Below are 25,515 nucleotides of genomic sequence, written 5' to 3' on the forward strand. Positions count from 1 at the left end.
GGGAGTTTGGGTCCCAGAGAAACCTCCAGGTTGGCTCTCCTACCCAACTAAGGGGTAGTCTTCCCAGGTAAGGCTGACTACCTTGTACCTCATGTGATAAGCAAAGGAAAGAGAGGCTGCACCCTCTTCACCTGGCCAGTCAGCACCTGACTGTATCTCAGGACAAATGAGCTGTGCCTGTCCCTCCAAGTCCTGAATTCCTAGTATAGCCCAGAGCCCGGGGCTTATGTCATGGCCAGTGGACAAGGGATGCCCAGCAGCTGACACTGGGTAGAGGCCTTAAAGAGAGAAGAAACCTCTTTGAGAACAACCTGAGCACCCACAGTTATGGGTATGGTATAAAGTTTCTGGAAGTGGTGGTCAGAGGTCAGCTGTAGCCCTAAGGAGATTCTAGCCTGCCTGCCAATCCTTAGGGAATAAAGCTATGCTGACCCATTAGGCACCCAAATCTGAGTCTGAAACCCTAATGCTGTACTTCCTTTCTCGGGGACAGCAGCCTCCCTCTGCTGTCAGACACGGGATGGGTTAAGGCTTCGGGCCATGAGCCCAGATGGTGGCTCAGAGCTGGCTTTAAGATCTACAAGGAAACACAACTGCTTATACATCAGTAAGACCAGATCCTAGAGGTACCACAGAGACGCCCACAGCAGTAAAGTGAGACGGAAGCTTTATTGAGTTGTGTAGGGGCACACAGTGCCATTGTGTAAACTGATCACACTGTAGCCACGGAAAGCTGCTCTCCTGACAGAAATAATGCCAAGCCTCTGCCTTGCCAAAAAGCCAGACAAGTAGATGCGACCATACCTTGCCTGGCACCTGAACTGCCCACTAACTGCAGCCTTGCAGCCTCTAGGGACAGAGGCAGCTCTTACTCCCAAAGCTTCCTGCAGAAACTGGCACCCATAACTCAATACTGCTCCATTTTTCTTTCTTCTTTCTTTCTTTTTCTTCCTTTTTTTTTTTTTTTTTTTTTTTTTTTTCTGTTTGTTAAGACAAGGTCTCACTATGTAGCCTAGGCTGACCGGGAACTTGGGGGTTCTCCCAGCTTCACCTCCCAAGTGCCAAGATCACAGGCGTGTGCTACCACACCTGACACAGTACTTTTGGGAGTGGAATCCTATCCCAGAGTGGGCTCCTGTAGTTTAAAAACAAAGAAAACGCAGGCTTTCAAAAACTAAAAACTGTTAAATAAATAAAGTAATGGTTGCCAATTTCACTTGGTAAGAAAAATTTGAAACAAAACAACACTCACTCCACCATCAGTCCCAAACATGTTCATGAGAAAAGTTTCAAACTTTTCAACAATTCTTTTCATTCCTTACAACCTACCTCTTAAAGAAAGGCACCCTCAGCCTTTAGAGCCTGAGGTGTCAGAGTTCTACACAGTCCCACCTGGGATGCTCTGGACACATTCTTGCCTTGTGCCTTTTCCTCCTTTAAATTCAAACATGCACAGAGAGAGAGAGAGAGAGACAGAAACAGAGACACAGAGAGACAGAGAGAGAGAGAGAGAGAGAGAGAGAGAGAGAGAGAGAGAGAGAGAGAGAGAGAGCGAGAAAGCGGTGTACAGTAGGACGTACTCCCAGGAGCACCTCCGAGAACCTGCCAACGCGGATGCTTTAGGAAAGTCTATCTGTGGTACCACGGACCTTGCCACCACTCTGCCAAGCAAACTGTCACAACACACTATGAGAAACAAAGCAAACAGCAAACCTTAGTTAACTCTACAGCTGCTACAAACCAACAACTAAAACAAACAAAAAAAAAAAAAACACAACTAAAAAAAAAAAAAAAACGAAACAGTGGCCCCAGACCCCCACCCCCAGCATCCCACTTAGAACAACATCATATGAAAAACAGAACTGAAGGGTTGGCAGAGCTCTGAAGGAAACCAGCATGTAGGCCCTTGCCGCTGGTTAGAGGTAGTAGAGGCGGTTGGACAGGGAGAGGTTCGGCTCTCTGTGGATGCTCTGGCCCACGAGGAAAGCCAGCTTGTGTGCATACTGGCAAGGTGCAGGGACCCGGATGACTCCCTGTGGGGGAAAGAGGGCCGGTCACTGGGCTGAGTTGGGCGGAACTCCCAGGGTCCCTACCACAGCACCCTGAACAGGGCAGGTGGTCCATGGCAGGGACTTGGATGGTGGCACACTCACAGGCCAATTGTAGTACACATGGCACAACTTGTATGTCAGCCGCTGGATGTGGTCGGGCTTCAGGCCACTGCTGTCATAGATGACATTGTAGTGTGTTGGGGACACACTCCCGCTTCTCACTGCCTGGCTCACAATGAAAAAGTCATACCTGGAAGGACAGGAAGAGCCAGGCAAAGGCTAGGACACACTTTCTATGAGGACAAAACCTCGTGTTCTAAACAACCTCATCTTTCCCCTGCAGTCCCAGTGCGTCTGTGATGGTTCCTGTGTCTCTTCATGAGCCACAGTGGCCGCGTGCATGGAAAGACGGTGAGGGCAAGGCTGTTTCACGCATGTTACCATGGCAGTGCCAGAGTATGCTAGCCACATGCCTGGGCCTCGTGTCTCTTGCATGTTGTACGGAGGGAAGAGACCTGCACTCATGGGAACACAGAAGAGTGGAGCAGGGTGCCAACAGTTCCTCCTGCTTCCGTCTTAGTAACAAATGCAATCACTAAAGAGAACAAATGTGAGAGAGGCAGGGGTCGAGCAGCTGTACACAACGAGTAAAGGTCCCAAGCTAAGGCCACGGCTAAGTAGCACACTAGGAAACAACTGGACATCCATCAGAGTTCTTTGGGCCCTGGCACCAATGAATGCCAGCCAAAAAAGCTCCTGTGTTCTGACCCTAGCAGAAGAAAATTGACCTCGTAATCTTGATGTCACCTAACTAGATCAACTGGAAATCAGAAGTGATCCACACTGGACTCTGTCTGGGAAAGAGTGAGTTAGAGACACATTCAGTGATGTGCCCACCGGGAACAGATGAGCTCTGACTGAGAGGGACATCTATGTGTGCAGAATTGAGGCTGTTACCTTCAGAGGTTCCTACTGCTGGGTCCAAGGGCCCGAGTGGCTCACACAGTGACAGGGCAAACAGCATCTGGTGAGAACACACACCTGCCACTCTCAAACTCCCTGAGTGTTGTCACTAAGCTCACGGGCTCTCTTCTTGTTGAGTGCCCCAAATACTCGGTCATAGCGGCAGGCTCCATGAAGGGTCAGAGAGGGCTCAGACAGAGACTAGCCCTTCCTAGGTCTTGGCCTCAGTTGACTGCCCACTTTGCTCCTATGTGACAGTCCAATTACATAGCCAAAAAGACCCCAAAATTGTGTATTTCGAAATAAAAACCCTGTTCAACCACATAGTGAGAAGACAGTACACAAAAACCATGCAGGGACCCGCAGATGCTTCAGAACTCGGAGAATGTGCCTAAACTGGTCAGCTAAGCACCTATTTTCGGTTTTCACATTCACCTGGGTCAGGGAAAGCAAGGACACTAAGGAGGTCCCCAGCCTTCACCTGCAGTGCTGGAAGTCCTCGCCAGCTCACGCTCTGAACAAAGAGTGGCTTCAGACTGGGGGGTGAACAGTCTGCCCCCAGGGATGAAGCTTACCCCCTTGGACACCCAACCCCAGAAGAGAGATGGCGAGGAGGTCACCAGAGATGAGCATTTGTCCACCTACACAGTTGAACCTGTGTGCTGGGACCAGCCTAGCTCCCTCTTACTTTCGAGTCAGCTGCAGGCTAGAGATCTGCTCACACACAGACCCTCTCGTCACCCTGACCCCTGCAAGGACTGTGTGAGGGTTATGTGTGTAAAATATAGCTGCCGCTTACAGAAGCTGTTCCTAGACTCTGAAACCCTACACAGGAGACAGCTCTCCAATCCCCAAAGAGCCAGCCAGAGGGTGTTGCCTCCCGGGGTCTCAACATGGATAGAGTCCTAGGCTTGAGGGAGCATGTTAGACCAGGTTAGGGGAAAGAGTTAAGATGTCCAAAGAAACATGGTGTCAGGAACTGGAAGACAAACTTACATTGATAGTCAAGAGGCCCCAGAACTCACCACTCTGGTCTGGTGACTTCCACATCGATGACTGTCCCTGGAAGAGGGTTCTGAAGTCTTCCCCCAGACTGAGCGAAAAACCTGGCATTGACACGCTTCTTCACCACAATCACAGTCAGCCTTGGGCTAAGGACAAAGAGGAACATGGCCACACTGAGTAGGTGGCCTGTCTAGGAAAGAAGTCACATGCTCACTCATCCCTCAATAGCCCCTGTCTTGAAACATGGATTTACTGCATGCAGGAGGAGGGGCTGCACCTTCCTCCAGGTGACACCGAAGGACAGAACTGACCTGGAGGGTGGACAACCATCTGTCACATGTGTGCCCTATGACATGAGGTTAGTCAAGCGTGGGCACAGACCAACCTACACTGTTACACCAGAACACTGCCCTCAAGAGACCTCCTCCAAAGTACTTGAGGTACCACAAAGGGCATTCTCTCCTCTGAGATCTAAGAGAGCTGGTTCAAGGAACATTAATGTCTGATCTAGTGGATTCTAGAATCACTGGCTCAAAATGGATGACAGGTGGTGTGTGTGGTTGTGTGTGTGTATGTGTGTATACACACATCCCCTGCTGTACAATATGTGTACCAAGTTAACATCTGTGCAATATGCTAAATGCAAATGCACACCATTAATACACATCACCAGGGAAGACAATTTGACCTTCATGCCCCCCCCCCCCCGTTTTCCTGAAGTCTCAAAGACATTGTACAGAACCCTGCAGCCCATGGTCTTTGGCTGTTTTAGGGAATATACACATCATCACCAGCTCCCTCTGGATTGCTGACACTAGCGGGAAATATCAGATGCCCATCCAAAGCACATGGCCTGTAGACAGTTCTCCTTAGGGGCAGTGAGTAGTTTGCTGAATGACTCACCACCTCACCTGCTAACCTCTTGACATTCTCTTAAAAACCCTTGGGACAGTCACTTATGGATACACAATCCTCATGGAAGTCAGTGGACCAGGCCTCAGAGTTAGCCCACATCTAAAGTGATCAGCAGTCCTGATCCAGGTGACACCAGTTTCTCCCAAGGTCAGATCTGGCTGACCTCCATTCTCAGGCAGAAAGGGGTCCTAAGAACAGGCTACGCAGTAACTGTTCATGCTCCAGTGATCAGCAGCTCATGTGACCCCAGGCACAGGGCCCACATGGTGGCTTTTACAACATGGTAGCAATAAGCAGACTTTACTGGGAGAACTGGGGCTATCCCAGAAGTGTTACTAGCTGCCCATGAAGCTGTGCTGTTGCAAGGCCTGCCAGCTGCTCTCAGCTCTGGGTAGAACACAGAACACAGCTGGGTCCTTCATCCGCCCAGGGCTCCGTTTCAAATGTATCTGCGTCTAGACTGGGCTCAGAGCAGGGAGCTCAGGGAGCCCAGGGCGGTGAGGTGGCAGCAACTGCTAAGAACCACAGAAAGTGTCCTACCCTGAGTGAAACACAGGAGGTGAGCAGTGCTGAGCTAGAACTTAACCAGACCCAGTTTCAAAGAACAGGAAGCCTGCTCTGACTGCCTGCTCAGCCCTGCCTCCCTCACCCACAAAACCTTCAGTCTAACTTCTATGAAGCCCGGGCACCCTTCTCCTTGTCATCGAGTGAGTGACACTAGGCTCAGAGTGGGCAGCCACGTCAGACCCATGGACTTACTTGTAACCTCTCCCAACTGACTTGAGGCAGTCTAGGAACTGTGGGACTTCATAATTGACCAGGGTCTTCAGCTGCCCGTCCCCCACACCGTCTCGGTACACGATAACACGGCTGGGCATATATTCATTGCAGCCACTCCAAGCCCTCAGAGCAGCTACAAAAGGTGGGGGAGGTTTTGAGTTCGCAATCCTTGTTTCTCCCAGCCCCAGCCACTTTCAGTAACAGCCCAAGGGTCCCGGTCAGGACAAGGGTACACAGACCCACCTTGCAAGCACACCTTGAGACCATCCACTAGCTCCTGTCCACGGTCCTGAAAGACGCAGCGGGAGAACCAGCTGTTGAGATAAAAAGCAGGATGGTGAGGACTTGGATCTGCTAGGCCCAGCAGCTCTGGGCTCTACCCTCCTATGAGGATTCCTACCACTTTCCCCACATTTCCAAGAGACCCAGGCTAAGCAGAAGAGCAAGAGACTGTCTCAAGTTACCCATGACAGTTCAAACTCAGTGGTGTAATTTCTTCAGCAGGGGACAAGTGACCAGCTGGAGTCACCAGGGAGCACCTACCTACCAGAATAAGTGCTCACTGTTCTGCTCCTAAACAAATCATGTGTTCCATACTCTCCCTGTTCCCCAAGACCAAGGTCACGGCCACTGACATTTACAGGTAGCGCTTGGCCAGGCTCTGAAGTCTGCTGCTATGGGCTGTTCCTGAATTCCACAAAACACACTGCAAACTAATGTTGAAAAAGGCAAAGGGCTGAACTGGCTGGGCTGTCACACTGAAAACGCGAGTCACATTTCGGGACCAAGAACTGTCAACCCAAGACATTTTACAAGTTGGCCACCTCCCTGGCTTACCGGGTCATCCCTTCATTGATGCTGGCAACGAATCCTGCAATGGACCTCCGCCCAGCCGTGGTGTCATGGTAACAGTCGATGCCCACGATCATTGCCAGCTTCAGCTTTGGTGGAAACAGTGTTGTTTAGGAGCAGCACAGAGCTGACAGCCGTGAGCAGGGCACCTTTCCCTAAATAACCACGTGACCACCCTGTATCCCATTGAAGGCAGACTCACAGGCATGTCCACCCGCCAGAGCTCGCCTCCCATCTTGCAGTTCATCTGCAGGGCAATCTTGGTGGCAATGGCCATGACTGTCTGCTGCTTGCCCAGGGTCCGGGCCACCACACACTGACTTGGGGTGGGGCAGTCTGTGCACAGGTACTTCTTGATGGCATCGTATTTATCCTTCCGATTACTTGACAAGAGACAGACAACCTGAGAAACCAAGCACCACATTACCAACAACCAGGAAGTGCTCACTGCCCTGCCCCTGACAGATCGTGTCTTCTGTGTTTCCTCTGTGGTCCCCAAGACCACAGCCTTTGACAAAGAAGGCAAAAATTAAGGGGACAGACCTGAACCCTGTGGTGCAAAGGACACCTGTCACTCATATCACCAATTGACTCTGCCATGTGGCTAGGTCTGCTCATTTTATTCTAAGTGGCAGACATGTATATGGGAGGCTCTGCACCTAAACCTGGGTGGTAAAACAAAGCCATTGCTACCTGAGACCTGAGCATGGCACATAAGCATCATGGGTGGGTCAGAGGAAACCAGGGAATACCCTCACAGGTGAGGTAGGCAGACATGCAGCTCTCTGAGCCTTAGCTCATAGCTCCCCTGGACACACAGTTTTCAAAGCCTGCTTCTGGCCTGGGAGTCTGGTCAGAATATAAACTTGCCTGAGAAGAATGTGACAATTCTGAAAACAAGACAAAAGAGTCCCCGATGAGGAACCCATTATCCCCCTGCCCAAACTCTGAGGATCCACATCCAAGATTATAAAGTCAGATGTAGCTTGTAACTCACAACCACCTAACCCCAATATGCATCCAGACTCTTTCTTGTCTCTGGTCTCCAGCAAACTAGGCTCTACCTGCTCTCTCCATTACACTAGGCAGCATGGCAGCTATCTGCCTCTGGCCTCTGAGAAGATGAAGGCAAAGGGAAATCATGAAGGGGTGTGTCAGGTCACTATTCAGGGTCTCCAGCCACATGGGCAACCTGCTCCTTCCCCTCATGTTGTGTGGCCTCCTGAGGCAGGAGGTGTGGGACATTCCTTCTGTGCTACACACTGTTTCTGACTGAGCCAGACAGAAGCTTCTAGCTAGTTCTTAAAGGCCACTTGCATTTGCTTGTTGAAGGGTTGGATTCTCTAGTGCCCCTGTGTTCAGACAGAGGCTCTTTGGCACATGACCGGACATGGAGAGTTCTGACTTTGTGGGTGGTTAAGCTGCCCACTTAGCCACTGAGAGATGGCAGAAATGACAAGTACTGAGGTTGGGTGAAAGTTGGCTATTGTGGGGTACACTGGAGGGTATCTCTGGCCCCTGTCCTCTCTACTCTGGGACCACCATGGGCTGAGCAGTAGTGAATCTCCACATCCTCCTCTTTGGGATGCTCTGCTTCACCTATGGTCCAGAGACAATGGGGCCAAGAGAACCTGGAGAGAATCTCTGAAACAAGAGCTACATTGATCTTTTCCCTCTTGACTGTGATAAAAGTTCAACCAACTCACAGCTGGACACACCCCTTCCGGACACACCTGCAGCCAGCTGTAGCCACAGAGGACTGTACCCCTTCCACTGCAGGTCCATCCTCCCAATGACTCACAAGGCTCCCACTGAGATACAAGGGGGGGGGGAGCTCTGCAGAGCTTCCCACTTGCTTCAGGTCACTGTCACTATAGCTTTAAGCTTAAACAGTTACTGGCTTCACAGAATCTGCTCCTTGAGTTTCATTCTTGGAGGTCAGTGACTTTACAAACAGCTGCCATCAACCCTGCCCCCAGGCTAATGGAAGCTACACTAGTGGCCTCAGGACTTGAGGATACAGAGATCAGCAAAATGGGCTGTGTTCAGCTGGGAAACTTGGAGAGATCTTAATCAGCCATGTTCTCAGTCCAAATGTGCAGAGCCCCTCCCTCACGGGGCTGGGATGTGGGGACTGGAGAAAACTAATCTCCCCATGTGGTTTCCTTGTAGCCAGTCTCCCAAATGTAGCCTGAAGTCGCTTCCCACCCCACAGCAGGTCTAAGCTTCCTGAGCATAGGACAGTAACAAAGTCCCACCAGGCTGGCTGCTGCCCTGAGCCCTGACCCCTGCTGCTGTGGTGCTCAGTCTCCATCACGCCGCCTCCCTGCTTGGCTAATATAACAGCAACAGGGGAACCAGCATCATGACCACGAATAGGGCGGCTCAGCCTTCAGAGTCAGAAGCCTTTGAAGGGAACACACAAACTTAGACACGCGCCTGGTGGTGAAATCATTGGCCCCGGCACAGTGATGCCTAAGTGGCCCCAGGGGAATGTCCACACCTCCAAGAGCCAGCTAAAAACTGGACCAGTGACGAAGTCAAAGGTGAGGGCTGTGAGAGAATGCAGGGATGCTCTCTTCCATGGTAACCCAAAACACCACAGCCTGGTTCTCCCTCATCATACCTCACACAAGCACTGTGAAGACTCCCACGGGCACACATAGGGCTGTCACCACCCTACCTTGTCATCATTCCTCTCCTGGGTGCCATGTGTCCCATGACAGAAAGATGGCACTCACCAATGTCAAGGTATCCCAGCTCAGGAGAAGAGCCCATGGCAGCTGCCTCTGCTCAGCAGCCTGTGCACGCTGACCTCACCCTGGGGTCTGCAGTCTGGCTCTTGCCCTTGGCCTGTGACCTCCAGTTTCTATATGGCTACACATTTACGTCTGTGGAACAATCAAAAACTGACCCTTCCTCATCTGCCTTTCTGCTTTCCCCAAAGCTTCTAGAAGCAGCAGCTTCAAGGGGAAATGTGGCCTTCCTCTCCCCCTTATCTCCTCTCCTTGTGCAGGGCACGTACTCACGCAGGGACCAGCTTGGCAGTCTTACTGAGGTCAAATGAGGACTAACATCTGAAAAGGAGCTCAAAATCCCTGTCCTCTGTCCCCAGAGACTGCCCCTCCCCCAGGCCCCTGCATGGCCTGCTCCTAGCAGCTACTCACTATTTGAGTGTCTGATGTCACCTTCTGCTGCAAGGCTCTCAGATAAGCTTCTGTTCTGTCATCCACCTCGATCCTAGGATCAACAATAAAGACAGGTGGTACCAACCCTCTGACCTTCACACAGTCAGCCTTCCTGTACCAGTCCCAAACAGTACAAAGCACGGATAAAAGAGTGGTCACACCGAAGGGCAGAGGCGGTGGTTGTCAATTAGCACCACCATCCAGGCCTATCCCTAGAGCATCCCTGCCTGCTCGCTTCTCCCAGCCGACCCCTCTGTGTGGATGGATGGAGCCCCTGGAAGCTACGGATAGCAGAGCCTCCAGGAGCTTGCTGGGGCATCACTTTGAAGCACGCATCTCCTTCTCATACCTGCCAGTCACGCTCAGACTAGAGAGGAGATGGCCCTGGACACTCACATGATTGCCTTTTTCATCTGGATGCCCATGGCTGGAGTCACTTTGAACAGGTTCTGTATCAGTGAGTTGGCCGCTTCATAATTCCTGCGGGTATAGATCAGCAGCCAGTTATCCAATGGCTTCACGCTGATCAGCGGCGCGCCTCTTGTTTCTTTGGACCAGTCTGCAAATTGTGGGTTGTAATCAAACTAGAACAAAGGGCAGAGATGCGACTGTCAGCTGTGATGAAGCCACTGGTCTTAGACAATCCCATCATGCACCTGGAACCACAGACTACCACACTTAAGTTTGAATCAGAGTGACAGATCAAAAGTCCCCCATGGAGAAGACACCAGATGCATCAGACACCCGGAGGGCCTCTTTTACACTACACCCTTCCAAGTGCTCAGGACAAGCTCTCCCCTCTTGCCTCCTGAAGGCTTATTGAAACAACTTACTGAGTGCCACTTCCCTCCACATGATAAAGGTATAAAAATTAAGGCTCAGGCTTGGGGTGGTGGCTTACGTTTACAATCCCAGCACTCAGGAGGCAGGCAGATCTCCATGTGCCAGAGGCCAGCCAGGTCTAAACAGTGACCTTGACAGTGGTGTCCTGTGCAGAGAGCAAGTTCTGGGAAGAGCTCTCATGGTCACCATCTCAGCCTCTAAGGTCTGCTAAGGTCTGTGGTTCAAGTCTGCTGTCCCTTGTCCCACCTGGACTGTTTCTTTCCGTCCTACCTGGGGCAGGAAGGCATGGACTGCTAGAAACAGTTTAAAATGGAGGTGTTTGGAGCATTTTAATGTCATAAAACTATTTGTGGGATATCTTGTCTTAGCCTGACTCCTGAGAGGCACATGGCCCAGGCAAGAGACAAAGCCAATCAAATGGGGCTTCCTGGCAGGTCTTTCTGCACCCTAACTTGCATTGCTTAAAAACATCAGTCTCCTTTTAGCAGATCTGAGCTTATTCCAAGGACTGGGCTTTGAGTTCTACATAGGTGCTAGACTCGCAGGCTGCCTCCTGCAGAATGCTAGTCAGGTGGTTCCTGTGGTTTTCCAGAGCAGGATGAGGAGGGTGGGGGAGAAGCAGTCTGATGCACAGTGGGGCTGTCTCCTCCCCCAATGAAATTTGTCCCAGAACGACCCCGCCAGCCTTACCGTCTTTCCACCCTGGTGGATCTTCTCAGATTGTAAAATTCTTCCTGAGAAGGACAGCAAGTTTGAATCGAAGCTCAGACCCCAGTCCCGAAGCTCTCTCTGCACATTGTCATCCCTGTGGGTTGAACATAAGGACCCAGACACTGCTGAGCAGAAAACAGGCAGCAGGCAGGCTCGTGACCCACATCTGGGTGAACAGAGCACCACTGTGGCTTGAAGGCCACCCTGGTTCTGGAACATAAGGATGAGCTTCTCTCTACCCACTTAAGAGTCCCAATGCCCAGACTGCCACCTACTGTAGAGTGACCCACAGTCAACATGGGCATGTGTCTGACATCTGCTGGCTCTTGCCCCTCACTGTCTTTCCCTGGCAGGACTGGAAAGAACGCATCCGCATATGAGGTTCTACTTCCTGGCTCCCTGAGAAGCAGCTGGTACCAGAAACCCAGGACAGTCCCCCGCACCCGCACCCCCCTTCCCGTAGCCCTGCCAACACAGAAGGCCACACTTCCTGCCTTCCAGAATCCTCCCAGACCCACAGGGAACCCCAGTTGCTGGGAGTGCTGAGCCGGCCTACTTGTGGATGTAGTCGATGAGGCGGCCCACCTCCCGCTGCCGCTGCTCAGGGGTGAGCCGAGTGTGCACCGCCAGGTCCTTCATCACGTTGAAATCATTACGCATTTTATCAGTCAGGCCTGCAACCAGAGGAGTGCAGGTGAGAGCCAGTCGGCAGGGCTGCAGAGCCCCCAGGAGGGCGTGCCTAGGGATGAGTGGAGAGGACCGAGGAACACTATGCACCTGTGAGGTAGCAGAGCTCAGGGATGAGCATGGCCGGGCCAGGCAGGGTCCCCCCAGGGCCTCTCCTCCGCTTGGGCTGGCTCACCAGCACTGGCTGCTTCAAGTCTGTGATCTCCTGGTTGTATTGCTGCTCAGGAGGAAAGGAAGGTATGCTATGCACCAAGCGGGCAGTGCACACACCCCCGGGGGCAGTAAGTGCCTCATTAACCAAGTGTCAGCAGCTCTGAAGGGTGATGTATATATTCCAGAAGCCACTGCTCTTGCCACCAACTGAGGGTCTGGGAGTCAGAAGGGCTGGTCGGATGCAGGAGGATGAGCTCCACACAGCCAAGTCCTCAGGATTTAGCTACTGAGGTGACTTAGAACAGACTTCTCAGGTTACAGTCATGGTGTTCCCAGCCTCAGGGCATGAAGGCTCTTTTTCCTGTCCGCTATAGTTCCAGAAGTTGCTTATTCCACAACTTTTTTTTTTCTTTTGATTTGGATGACATTTTCCCCCCACTGAGGATAAAAGGAATATCATGATATAAATTAGCCAGGCCAGACTAGTCTAGTCTCAATACCCATCCTGGGGAAAAGGTGTCACCAGCAAGGCCATGCCATCTAAAAACCTGACCCATGTCTTTTCTCCTGTGTCCTAAAGAACCAACCACCATGCTATCAAAGTTAATGGTCCCTCAGACGTGGTCCTCACACATCACTGAACATGTATGGTTAGTATGGCAGGAATTTGGGGTGTCCCTCTCCCCATCTCCTGGGCCTTCCTTAGAGTCCTGGCCACGGGAAAGTAGAACTGTAGTCTGCAGATGCTGGGATGACCCTTGGTCTCCTGTTACCTGCAAGCTCTGCCCTACTAAGCCCTCTCGGAGAACTGTGTGCTCCAAAGGTGGTCAGAGAGACACAGCTGCAGCAGAGCTGGTTGGCCGAAGATCAGGCACAATTACAGGATAAGGGGCCATGCCAAGCTGCTTGCCCACACTAGCAGTACCGGCCTGTCCCCATGACGCACTGTCTGATTCGATCATTCTGCTGGACAGAGCCACCAGGGCAGCGTGCTACTGACATGTGACACAGGCGAGACTGAGCAGGGTCTGCATTCCCCCGTACCCCATCCAGGGAACAACCTACCTTCCTGTAGTACTCCAGGAAGCTGACCTCCGAGCCATCTGCCTTCTTGAAGGTGCTCTTTGGATTCTGGTCCCAGTCAATGTCATCCACCCTGTAGGTCTTGTTGTTGTACCTGTGGGCATCGGGGACACGGGGCTCCAAGTCATACTCCCAGACCCCTGGAGATGAATGATGCTGGAAGGGTAAGGGAAGGAACTAAACACTGGCTGGAAATGAATGGGGAAAAGACAAAAAGCAGGAGCCTGTCCTTTGTATGTGACCACAGGAAAGGCAGCACACATGTCACAGCCGGGGCTTGCTTCCGCTCACCCCTGCCTGACCCCTCCCCATCCCGCCCCCAGCCCCACCACTCTCTAGCCCCGGGGCTTGAGATGAAGCCAAGCCATACTTGGTGAGGACAATGAGGCCTATAAGCTCCTTCGACACTTGCTCCTGGAACTTGTGCTCCTCTGTCTGCTGGTACAGATTGAACATGAAGTCTAGCACGGTCTCGCTGCGGAGGACCTTGTGGCTGACGTCTGTGCAGAGCATGATGTTGTTCTCATACTGAAGGATGGAGGTGGTGAAGCCGGGCCAGATCACCAGCCTGCCAACACGGGGCGGGGTCAGGGGCAGCCTCAAACCCTGGTCCCTGTGTCTGAAGCAGCTCACAGTGAAGCGCTGAGCCAGGGCTTCCAACAGCATTCGATAAGTATCCGCACTGTCCTGATTAAACTTCACGATGGGCCACCTAACATCCTGAGCCACTATGTCTCCGCAGCCCCAGCTGCTGATGCTGAGGACCAACCACAGGGTACGTGGTCTGTACTGATGACTAGGATTCTGTTGTTTGCTTTTAATGTAAATAGTGTGCCATGAGTCTGTACTGTTCAAGCCAGATCCCCCTGAACTCTGAGCACCCACAGCAGGCTATTTCTAGTTTACAGATCATTTCAAAGTCTGTGGAGCCCAGAGGGTACTCTTCCCGCAGCATACACACCTATGATTTGGAATATCAATCGGGTCACTTGGGTTGTAATAATTCCGTCCAATTTGTTGCAAATTCATGATTTTCAAGAGCCTACAAAATGAAAGTCAGAGCAGTTAGCACAGAGACTCCTAGGACAACCCGGAGAAATACAGAGTCAGGGCAGGGTTGGCAAGTAATCACCTTTAGTCAGGTCAGTCATTCCTACAGTGCCTATAGGATTTAGTGATGGCTCTTACAATGTCCAAACATTGAAGAAGAAATTTCAAGACAGGATTGAATTGCGTCGACTCCATTTTTCATGATATGCTAAGTTAGCCCACTTGCCTGCTGTCTGTGGCTATGCCTAGCTACAAAAGCTTAGGTGAATGGCTCCCTCAGGCTACCCACCTAGCTTGTCTTTAAAGAAAAATGGCCCAAGCGAATGCAGTCCCTCAGGCCAAGTGTCCCTCACACTGAGCTATCTGTCTGCACCAGTGAGCCATCGATGTGCTTAAGATGTAAACATGAACCCAAGTACTGCCCCATTTAGTTGGCTTCTCACAGGGAAGGATCTTCTGTAGAACATGTCTGTGTGCGTGTATGTGTGTGTGTGTGTGTGTGTGTGTGTGTATGTGTAGGATGTGTGCAGGTGTGTGTGCCCATTCATGCGTGAGGAAGGCATCGGGTAAACCTGTTCTAACATTCTCTAAACCTCACTCCCTTGAGACAGGGTTGTGCAGTAAACCTGGGGCTGAGCTGGTAGCCAGCAGGCCCAGTGACTGTCGTCTTACCCAACCTCCAGCAGTGGGGCTATATGCCAATGGCCATGCCCCTGGCTCTTATATGGGTGCTGGGGATTTGAACTTGGGTCTTCACATTTGCACAGCTGTCTCCCCAGTGCCTAGAACATGTCCTTATATGCAAAGTTAGCACAGAGTGCTAATTGCTCATCACATGGCCGCCACCTGCCCCAGCAGCCATCCACCCCACCCACCCTGGGGAAGGAGCAGGAGGCACTGCTTTCTAACAACTCCAAAACAGTATTTCAAAGGCATACTGTCAGCACCGGTGGGAAACAGGCAGAACCCTGGAGGCAGATAAATTCATTTCCAGTCAGAAAACCACATTTAAAATGACCTCATAGTGTAGTAGCGCCTGGCCCTGGCACTCACCTCCTGAAGATGATGTTATAGAACTGTAGGCAGGTGGGCGAGGTGGGGGGCAGCTCATTGGTCAGGGTGATGGTGATCCTCACGTGTTCCCCATTCCGAGTCTGACTGAATACTTCCGTGACCTAAAAGCCAGAGAGAGGAGAATCCAGATTTTAACCTCTGTGTAGAAAAGTGTGCCCAGGCTCTTGGGATCACTGCACTAAGACAAGCCTCTCAGAGCACACTCTCGTGTGAACTTAGATTAAGAAGCTGGCTGAGTAAGCTGAGAGTCTTCCCGTAACTCTCGGGGACTCTAAGGACAACGTGAGTCAGAAAGGACCTCTGGAAGCCCCATTTTCCCTATCAGGAGACCCTTTCTGAGCTTTGCTTTGGGGTGGGCACCCTCAGCCCCCTCTGCCAGTGGAGACATCTGAAATAACCTTGTGCTGTAGTCTTTTAGGTAAAAACAATATCGTCCCATCGAAAGCATGACACCTTCCAATGAGGTCTTCGTGCTGGAAGAGCAGTGCCGAGCGCAGCCTGCGGGCCTCCATCAGGGGATTATAGTCGATGTGGTACTGATACAGGGCCCACTGCGGGCGCGAGGTCAGCCGGAAGTGGTTGGTGCTCAGCTTCACAATGATGCCAGAGGAGCCTGAGGGGCCACCACACAGTTAGCCCCACTGGCAGGATTATGTTGTGTGACCTCTCCTTCACACACACGGAGCTGGGGACAGAGATCAGCTCTCCCCTTCAAGGCAGCTGGCCCAGGGGAACACTGCCCAGTCACTTCAGGGGACATCATGGGACCCACCACAGAAGCAACTGATCTCTTTAGAAGGGAGTTCTGCAATGTTTAATAAAGTTTGCCAGGATACACAGTTAAGACAGCTGTGTGTGTGTGTGTGTGTGTGTGTGTGTGTGTGTGAGAGAGAGAGAGAGAGAGAGAGAGAGAGAGAGAGAGAGGAAGGACTGGAAAGGCTGCCACTGAGCAGAGCCCTCTTTTCCCTGAACCAGAATAGCACTGCAGTCCAGAACCTTGCAAAGTACCCACGGAAGAGACCTCTGTGAGCCCACCTGTCTTTGACTCTTTGACATGGTCAAGGTTCTGCCTGGTGTTCACACCAAGGTCATGAAAGTCTCGGCGGCGCCCTCCTCTCTCTGCCAGTGACAGCTCCTGAAACCCAGCCGAGATCTGCAGTTCTTGAGGAAAGACAGAAGCAACTCAGGCATTATGGGAATGAGTGGGAGGACTTCCACGGTGGCACATGGCAGGGGTGGAGGGGGGTGGGATACAGCCACTGTTTTTTATCTGTCCTTCTGTCACCTCCTCTCTTATAGGCCCATCTCTACCCCGCCTCTGGCCACTCTTTACAAGACTTCTTCACTCTAACAGGCTAGGCTCCTGGGGCCATGACACTAGGACCAGAGGCATGAATTTGTTGTTTGGGAAACACAGTTTTTATACTGTATAAGTCTCAAGGGGTCCAGGGATTATAACAGTGGCTCTCACCCCTCCAAATGCTGCGACCCTTTAATATAATTCCTCATGTTGTGGTGACCCCAACCGTAACATTCTCATTGCGACTTCATAACTGGAGTTTTGCTGTTAGGAACCGTAATGTAAATACCCTGGGGATTGCTATCCACGAGTTGAGAACCCCTGGGTCAGCCCCCCTCTATAGCCTGGGTGAGAATATGACTAAGTGTGACAGGTAACCTCCTGACCACGTGATTCTGACTGCAGTCAGCAGCGGGGGCAGGTACACTCACATACTGGGTCACACTGGGCATGGGACCGTACTAAAGCCATCACCCTTTGCTTATTTTAAAAACAGGCCTAAGAGTCTGAGGTTACCAAGCCAGGCGTCTGAGAGCAAGAACACACGGGCTACAGCACAACTTTGGATTCGTGGCCAGCGGCTCGCATCCTAGTTGGAGACGACTCCTGTAAGCAGCGCCTACTAGTGGACTTCCCAGGAACCAGCCTCCCCTCCTTCAAGGGGGCAAGACGTGTGGGGAGCAATGTCCCCTCAGAGACAAGACTTTCCCCTTCCCTCTGGGCAGCGGTACACATGTCAGCAAAGTGCCCAAGAGCTGGCGGCTGGCTGTGCCGACTGTCTGCCCAGCCCACGATGTGAAGATATGCTGTCTAGGTCAAACCCCCAGAGAGTCAGCCCAGCTTCTGAGGACATCACTATAGATGCCAAGGCAACATTTGAAAAATGGCATGATTCCGGGAAGTAGGCAAACTGAGGTCACACGTGAAGTTCGTGTATGGCTGAGGTGGCCCTGACAAGCTGCAGAATCTGGTGTACAGCCCGTGCAGGGCAGCTCATGTCCCGCTACCTCGCAGCAGTGTGGTGCTGGACCCTCTGAGAAGCACCAAGCCCCCCCCCCCTGCACATGGTGGCCCTTCACTCCTCCCTGCTTACCTTGTGACTTGGACGTGGCTCCAACTACCATTCCTCTCTGTCGTCCTCGGCCAACCAAGTCCCCCTCTGCGGGGGACTGCTGAGGTCTCGGTGGGATGTACCCAGGTTGCTGGCTCTGCTCACGCACAAACACAACACAATCCGGATCATTCAAAAAGGACTCAAGCTCCTCCCACCACACTGTCTTATCTCCTCCTAGAACACAGGTTATACCTGCTTGGTTGAGGTGCTGGGGATGGAACCCGGGGCCTCCTGCGCCCTGGGCCAAGTGTTCTACCACTGAGCCCTAGGACAAATCTTTAATTCCCTGCCATAGGCCCCATTAGCTGGTTGCTAAGACACCACTGAGCTGGGAAAAGTGGGTACTCACCGCAGCAGCCCCAACATGCTGCACTGGCTCCTGACCTCGGGCCCTGCCGCGGGCCCGGGCTCGGGCTCGGCCAGTCATTTTCTGTCAGAGAGGAAAGCATGCAATGGGCTCGTGTGCATCCATCATGTTTCCACCACTTTTATTAGAGTGTTTAAGTATTTAAAGCATTTAAGTATTTTAAAGCTCTAAAGTAAGTCCCAAAATTGTATATGCTTGAACCTTTCCTACCGAGGACTTGCCTTATGCCATGCTGGGCGAGCCAGCATCCCAACATGGATGTCTTAGGGAAACCTGGCGCTCACTAGAGACTAGCCACTGTGCTAGATGGCGGCGCTCACTTGGAAATGCACCGTTATAATTTGCTTTCAGGGTGGCTAAGAACCCCTCTCCTCTTACAACAAACATGGGCTTTGTTTCCAGCAAGCATGTGGTGACTCATAACCAGTGCCAGGGACTCTGATGGCCTCTTCTGGCTTCAACAGTGCCAGGCACACAAATGGTCCAGATGCAGGCATGCACCACACGTCATACATCAATCCATACAGAATAATTGATTATTTATGATAAGAGGACGTAGGGAGGCAGAGTGTAGAGGAGTACAGCGCTGAGGCAGGTCTATGAGTCACATCCCAAGTATGACCCACAGTGGAGAAGAGCATTTGTAGCGTTTCCAGGTTACCCCTCGAGAGCCCTTCCTCAGGCCCATGTATCCCCCCAAAGACTCCCCCGTTTATAACTAACTGCAGCTTGAAAGGAACCTGCCCCAACCCAAGCCATGTCACCTCCCATTTCTCCCTGGGTCCCATTTCCACAGACACACGCCCAGCCTTGGTGTGTGAGGAGAAACCACGGGGCTGTCCTCGAAACTGCATCTATGCCTGCACCAGTAACTCCCAGCTTTTCCGGGGCAGCCTGCTTCGAGCAGCAGGCTCGTCACCCATCAGAGGGGAGAAAGCGAGGGTGGGGGTCATCCAGCAGCTGAATCTTGAGCAAATCACAGGTGGGCCAGCTATTTTTCAAATCCTGTCATATCTGTCAGGTGCAGCACACCGTAGCTCTCGTCACACCTCGCGGTGAATTCAGGAACACATACCACAGCAGGTCTGTGCCAAGCGCTGGGTCATGCACTTTAATGTCTTAATGGAAGGAGGAAGAATCTAGTCATTATCACTCTCCCTGCCAACCTCATGACTCAGGGATGTCACAGATGCCTTTTCTCCTTTGCACTGGGCCCAGCACTTGGCATGCTGGCAATGACTACCTTGCGTGACGTCTCGAGGGCTCCCAAAGTGCGCCAGCAAAGAGCTCAACAGCAGCCACCTACAGGGGACGTTCTCAGAGCAGCCTCTTGACTGGCAGCGTCTACCGCATGCTGCTGATGCTTCCCTCTGAAGAGAGGCAAGCCTCCCCCTCCACCGCTACCCCAGAGCCCAGTCAGAGCCAGCGCTGAGGGGTTGGGGGTGCTGTCTGAACGGCATGAGCAGGTTGGTCCTGTAACAATGATTCTGTCCCTGGGCTCACCCAGTCAGTTCAGGTCGTCAGCTTGGCCTTCTTCCAATCCTACGAGTGTCACAGGCTGGGCGATGGTGTGGTCACTCCTACAAGAAAGAGCCACACACACCTAGTCCCGTGAGAACGGCTTAGGATACAGATCCCATATGCTTAGCAAGAGCAGCTCTGATACTACCTTAGAGACAGCATTCGATCCAGCTAGCAAAACAAAAAAGCCTATTGCGTGAAGTGCCTAAGAACGGTAAAGATGCTAACTCCCTGCTGTGGGTGGCAGTTCGGCAGCAAGAGAAAGCAGAGGGAAGGGGTAGCATCAGACCATGCCACCAGAGGACTCACAATAGATGGCAATAATTCAAGTGCCAAGAGTCTCCCATTTCAAAGACTATCCCTTCCAGCTCCTCAAATTCCTGCCTAGGGGACCATGTCCCCAAACTAGAGGGCCAGTCATTTCAACACGCCCCCCCCCCAACCAGGAAAACTTTACAGAGCCACCTGCTCACTATTTTGTGTTCTCCTGGCTCTCATTCCCAGAGTGCCCAGGGGCATCATCCTTGAACTGATTCTTTTAGCCCCCACTTCCCCTAGGGTTTTGGACCCCATGGATTTTAGATAGCTGAGCAAGACTCTATAACTTGGTCTCAAAGGCACCTACAGGACTCAGAACCTATCACGAGAGTCAGGTGTGTCTGCATTGTAACACCAGCTGTGGTAATGGGATTCAGATGTTGAAAGAACAGATAGGCAGGTAGGAAATCAGTGCAGACAGACAGCTGGAGGCTGCAGCAGATGGGGGGGGCAGTGCAGTCAGAGATGCTATTGTGTGCTTTGGCATAGAGAGGTGGGGACCAAGCTCAGGATCAGGGAACTGGGAATCATGCTCAGACACTGGGAGATATGTGGATGAGGTCCGGGAACAATGAAGACATAAGGACAGGCAGGAGGAGGGATGTGGGCCAGGCTTGGGCACAAGGAGAGGACGGGAACAGGTTCAAGTGGGAAAGAGGCCCAGAACAATGAGGAGAGGACAAGATCCAGGCAGAGGAAGAAGTATAGATGAGGTTCGAGCATAGAGCGAGGTAGGGACCAAGCCTGAGCTTGGGCAGGGTCTGCTGAGATCACAGCACAGGTGGGCACAGCTTGGTTCCAGACCCTGATCGTCCTGGTCCAGCAGCTTCTAGTCCTATCCGGGCCCCGTGCTCAGCGCGCTTAGGTCGCCAGTCCCTGAGGCTCCTCACACCACGCTGCTGCAGCAGGCTTCTCGCGGGCGCAGGGCTGCCACCACCTCGCACTGCTGCTGCACCTGCCGCGGGCACCTGCTAACAGCCTCAACTGCCAGATCCCTCCGCCCCTCGGCACAGGCCTCCGGGTGCCACCTCCGCAGACCTCTGGGTTAACGGCGAGGCGGACACGTGCTGGGTCCTGATTGGCTGCCACGCAGGTGGCCGTTTTGCGTGGGGCGGGGTCTCGAGACCACACCCAAGCCCCACTCTCAGGGTCCTTGCTCCAGGTGTGAATCCTCCTCACTCAATGGTAGCCCTTCCAGCGTCCTGCAGAGAAAAAAGTTGGGACTCCGACTCTGGCTGGGCCTCAAAGTCGCGAGCCATTTTAACCCCTTAGAAATGTGAGATTTGAAGGAAAGCCGAAAGGATAAGTCATTTTCCAAATTTTCATTGTTTTTTCCCCCAAATTCTCGGAGTAGGTGGCTGGTCCGGGCCAGCTAAGATGAGGCAGGGTCGCCACTTGCTGCAGTATCGCCACAGGGCAGGCAGGTTAAGAGTCACCCTGTGCCAGACTTAGTCCAGATGCAATAGCATGATCAGGTGTGAGTCTCTCTGTGCTAAGCAGTTGCACGTGATCCGTACGGAGCTGCACAGGTCCACCCTGAGTTCACCGGTCTTGTTAACAGCCTATTTCCTCGCGGAATTAACACACACTCCAGTAAACTCGGTGGGGACATTAGAAAATAGAGCAGAGTCCTTCGCGTTGTTCAAGCCGTAGGTTATACGACAAAGTGACCTTTTCACAGATAGCAAGCAAGCTAGCTGTAGTAGGAACAAGATGGCTCCTGACTTGTATTGTTGAGTTCGCTAAATAAAGGGACGTGAATGTTTCTTCTTTAGTTTGGCATCTGTCTGGGATTTTGGATCATTTTTGGATTAAAATATTTGCGTATACAAAATAAGACTGTCTTGGAGTTGAGAGTGAAGTCAAACCATGAAACTCACTCCGGTTTCTAGCTCACTTTAGACACAGCCTAAAGGTGATTTTATGCTAGGTCTTCAGTGCAGCTGCACTGTGGGGTCATTTTCCCACCAGTGACATCATGTCAGTTGTCATGAGTTTTCAGACTTGGAGGTTTCAGAATAGGAATATTCAATCTACAGACATACGGGGTTCTCTTGGGTTTGCTTAAAAGTTCCACTTCGAAAGCAGATGTGCCATTTTACACTTATTATTGAGGAAGCAACTTTCCAAGAGCTGGGAGGGGGTGGGGTGATGGTTTCCCAGCCCCTCTAATCTACTGAGTGAAGGGGACAGGCTAGACGCCAGGGTTTCCCATGCTAACCTGAGTGTAAAAAGCCACTGGGTGAGCCTCTCAAAACCAGGGACTTCCACACACCCCTGATCCAGTAAATGTGGGAAGGGGGGAAGGACTTTTCTTTTTTAAGTATGGGCACTTTCTTGGTAGGGAGAGCATGTCTGCTATGCCAGCTATCTGAAGGCAGAGGCCGGAGGACTAGGGGAGCAAAACCAGCCTGCTGTGTGAAGGGAAAGAAAAAGAACAAAAAACAATCTCATTCACTCTTAGAAAGTGAAGGAGAGCCGGGCAGTGGTGGAAGAAGCCTTTAAACCCAACAGCACTCAGGGCAGAGAGAGATGGATCTCTGAGTTCCAGGATAGCCAGGGCTATACAAAGAAACCCTATCTTGAAAACAGCAGCAAAAAAAAGATAATGAGAAATGCCAAGATATTAGTAAACAATAGTTTGAAGGTTTGAAGAATAGATTAATCAGAATGGCTTCTTTTTTTTTTTTTTTTTTTTTAGATAGGGTCTGTCTATGTAGCTCTCTGGTTGACTTTGAACTTACTACACAGACCAGGTTGGCCTCAAACCTGCAATGATCCTCCTTATTCTGCCGCCAAGATGATGGGATTGTGGACCCATAGCTCTCCACTTCATAAGCACTAGAAGTCACAATCTGAAAAAGTGGCTTAAACTTTTCCACAGATGACAAGCAAGCTGTTCCACAATGGCGCCAGTAGATGGTGCAGTAACGCAAGAGACAGATACTTACTATCTCATGCGGGGACCTATCTGGTCCTGAAGGGACAGGCTGCAGGCAACGGCCCAGTTCTCCCAACAGCAAATGGGTCTGATGTCACAAAGTGCACCCGAGTTTAGAAATACCCAGAGAGGAACTAGGGAAGCATTATAATTGAGACTTTTTCTTTTATATTGTTAGCTGACCCGAACCCTAAAAATATCAGTTATTAGATACAATGCCTTCATAGATATGGGGGCACATGCCTGGAACCTTAAAACTGCTAAGGCAGGAGGATTTCAGTTCCCAGCAAGCCTGGGGCTGCATAGCAAGAACCTGTCCAAAACAAAATACCCACAAACAAGCAAAAACCAAAACCAACAAACACACACACACAGGAAACAAGTCTGGCGTGGTGTGGTGGCACATACCTTTAATCCTAGTTCTTGGGAGACAGGGCAAGGGTGCAGGGACCTTATTGTAAGAAAACTTGCCTTGGTGTATCAGGAGTTCCAAGAGAGGCGAAGGGTAGTAGGGCAGGAGGGTGGCGCTGTGGGCATCCCAGGATAGACAGCAGAAATGGAAGACCTTAGTCACCAGAGGGATAGGGGTACAATGGGATGGAGATGGAGTCGTTCATCAAGAGACCCATGGACTTTAAACTACGATATTTTCTCACAGGTATATTTGAATTTTATCACACAGTTATGAATGCTGTGAGGCTTTAAATATCATTTCTTAAATGTGGCCTCGTTCTCATTACCCCTCGTTTCTTTTCTGTGAAGACCGCTCTTCCTTCGATTTTTCAAATTAAAGGAAAACGCTCTTCTGAACCAAGTAGATGTGAGTTCGGAATGGGTTTACTTTGGTTTTTGATTCCAGAGAGAGAAAGAGCCCCCTCGTGGAGGGGAAGACATGGCAACAGGCAGGGAAAGCCTGGTGACAGACACCGGGTGGTTGCTTTTTAAAATCTGCATACCGGAAACAGAGAAAACTGAATGTACAACCCTCCTGGACTATAAACCCTAAAGCCCACCCCCCAGGGGTATACTTCCGCCAACAAGGCTCCACCCCCTAAAAGTTACACAACCTCCTTAAACAATGCCACCTACTGGGGACCATGTGTTTGAGCACAAGAGCGGGGGGGGGGGGGGGGGGGTGTCTTGTTCAAATCCCTGTACCTTCTGAGTGCAGTTCGAATCTGGCTTTCACTAATCCAGTTTCAGGACGACTGTACCTCCATCAGCCCCTAAGGGGAAAAAGAAGTCTTAATTATGAAAAGCTAATGTCAGAAAAGGCTTGTGAGGCAACCACAGAAATACCCAGTTGCGTGGGTATTACACAAGTTAGCATAAGTTATGGTGCACGTCATAGCAATTTTCGGTCATTAAAAAGATGCATGTAGGTGTGTGTCTTTATTATCATAAAGTGGTGCACAGTTGAGCAATTGCAAATAGCTTTGTGTTACGTGACCTCTTTGGGAAACCTCTCCCTCTTTGCCTCGCTTCCTATCAGGGGTCCGCACTCCATTTCTCTCCTCTCCCTTGGCTTCTTTTCAGACCATCTTCTTTCTCTATTACCTCTTCTCTTTCACATCTGTTACATGTGTGAATGCCCACTGCATGTGAATTTGTAGATCTGGAGGGACAGATACCCTGGACGGAGATGACAACGGTGATTCTTGCTGCTCTTTTTTTTTTTCTTTTTTCTTTCTTTCTTTCTTTCTTTCTTCTTTCTTTCTTTTTTTTTTTTTTTTTTTTTTTTTTTTTTTTTTTTTTTTTTAATGCTGTTTGAGTTTTGAGGTCTGGATCAAAACTTGGAGTTTATTTCCATTTGAAAGCCAGTGCCCCCGAACACACACATCAGCCATGGCGTACCAGGGGCTTGCGTGTCATTTGCTCATTGATTCCATTGTAAAGGTTGTATGTTCTATCAAGCCAAGCCCCTGGTGACCCTAGGAAGCAAGACATTCAGCGCACTGGGGCTGAGCTTCGAAAGAGGCCATGGAACGACTCTTCCCAGGGTAACACTGATCCCGTGTCTGTCCATGCAGAAGAAAACTTCAGAAGTTCAGGCACAGCTTCCCGAGGCTGGCTGTGCTCCCCAAGGGCGATTTCCCTACAGGGGAGGACGTCTGTTAAGCCGGGAGCCTGCTGGGCTCTCTGGTGGGTCAGGGGTTAAAGCTACATAATATGCTGTGGGGGTCATCAGTGCTGGCTTCTTTGGGAAGATAAACAGTGCAATCATCAAAGCCTTTGAACAATGTTATTTAAATGGCCCATGATGGGATGGGAGGAGAAGGGGAGGTCAGATGTGAGCCTAGGAATACTGTCACAGCCCTGAAAAACCAGGTCCCCTGCTCCCCAAAGCCACAGCTAAAGCAGCCATTGTCTTCTCCTGCCTTTCTCTACACAGTAGGATGAAATGCATGCCTGGGGAGGCAGTGGGAATGTGTGTGTGTGTGTGTGTGTGTGTGTGTGTGTGTGTGTGTGTGTGTGTACTGCTCCCAGGTACAGCATTTGCCACAGAGCTGGTGTAACAGGGCCACATCACTCTGAGGATTGGGGACCATATGACTGGCTTCATGCTCTATGATGGCTTTGGAGGCAATGTGTTATTCTT

The 25,515-nt window shown here is 51.2% G+C and overlaps 1 protein-coding gene across 1 annotated transcript; it reads right to left on the reverse strand.

Moving 5' to 3' along the window:
- Positions 1-1,916: 1,916 nt before the first annotated feature.
- PIWIL1 (piwi like RNA-mediated gene silencing 1) lies at positions 1,917-18,196 on the reverse strand (the record flags this gene model as incomplete). The annotated part of the gene is made up of 20 exons (XM_080940947.1): positions 1,917-2,033; positions 2,154-2,301; positions 4,040-4,165; positions 5,694-5,847; positions 5,958-6,028; positions 6,552-6,655; positions 6,769-6,969; positions 9,734-9,806; positions 10,151-10,338; positions 11,288-11,402; positions 11,865-11,982; positions 12,086-12,212; positions 13,214-13,325; positions 13,602-13,799; positions 14,193-14,273; positions 15,335-15,456; positions 15,754-15,968; positions 16,391-16,516; positions 17,749-17,863; positions 18,119-18,196. 20 exons carry the CDS (start codon positions 18,194-18,196, stop codon positions 1,917-1,919), a joined length of 2,589 nt encoding a protein of 862 aa, XP_080797073.1.
- Between the last annotated feature and the right edge of the window lie 7,319 nt (positions 18,197-25,515).

Source organism: Micromys minutus, assembly GCF_963924665.1.
Source record: "Micromys minutus genome assembly, chromosome: 29".
NCBI lineage: Eukaryota > Metazoa > Chordata > Mammalia > Rodentia > Muridae > Micromys > Micromys minutus.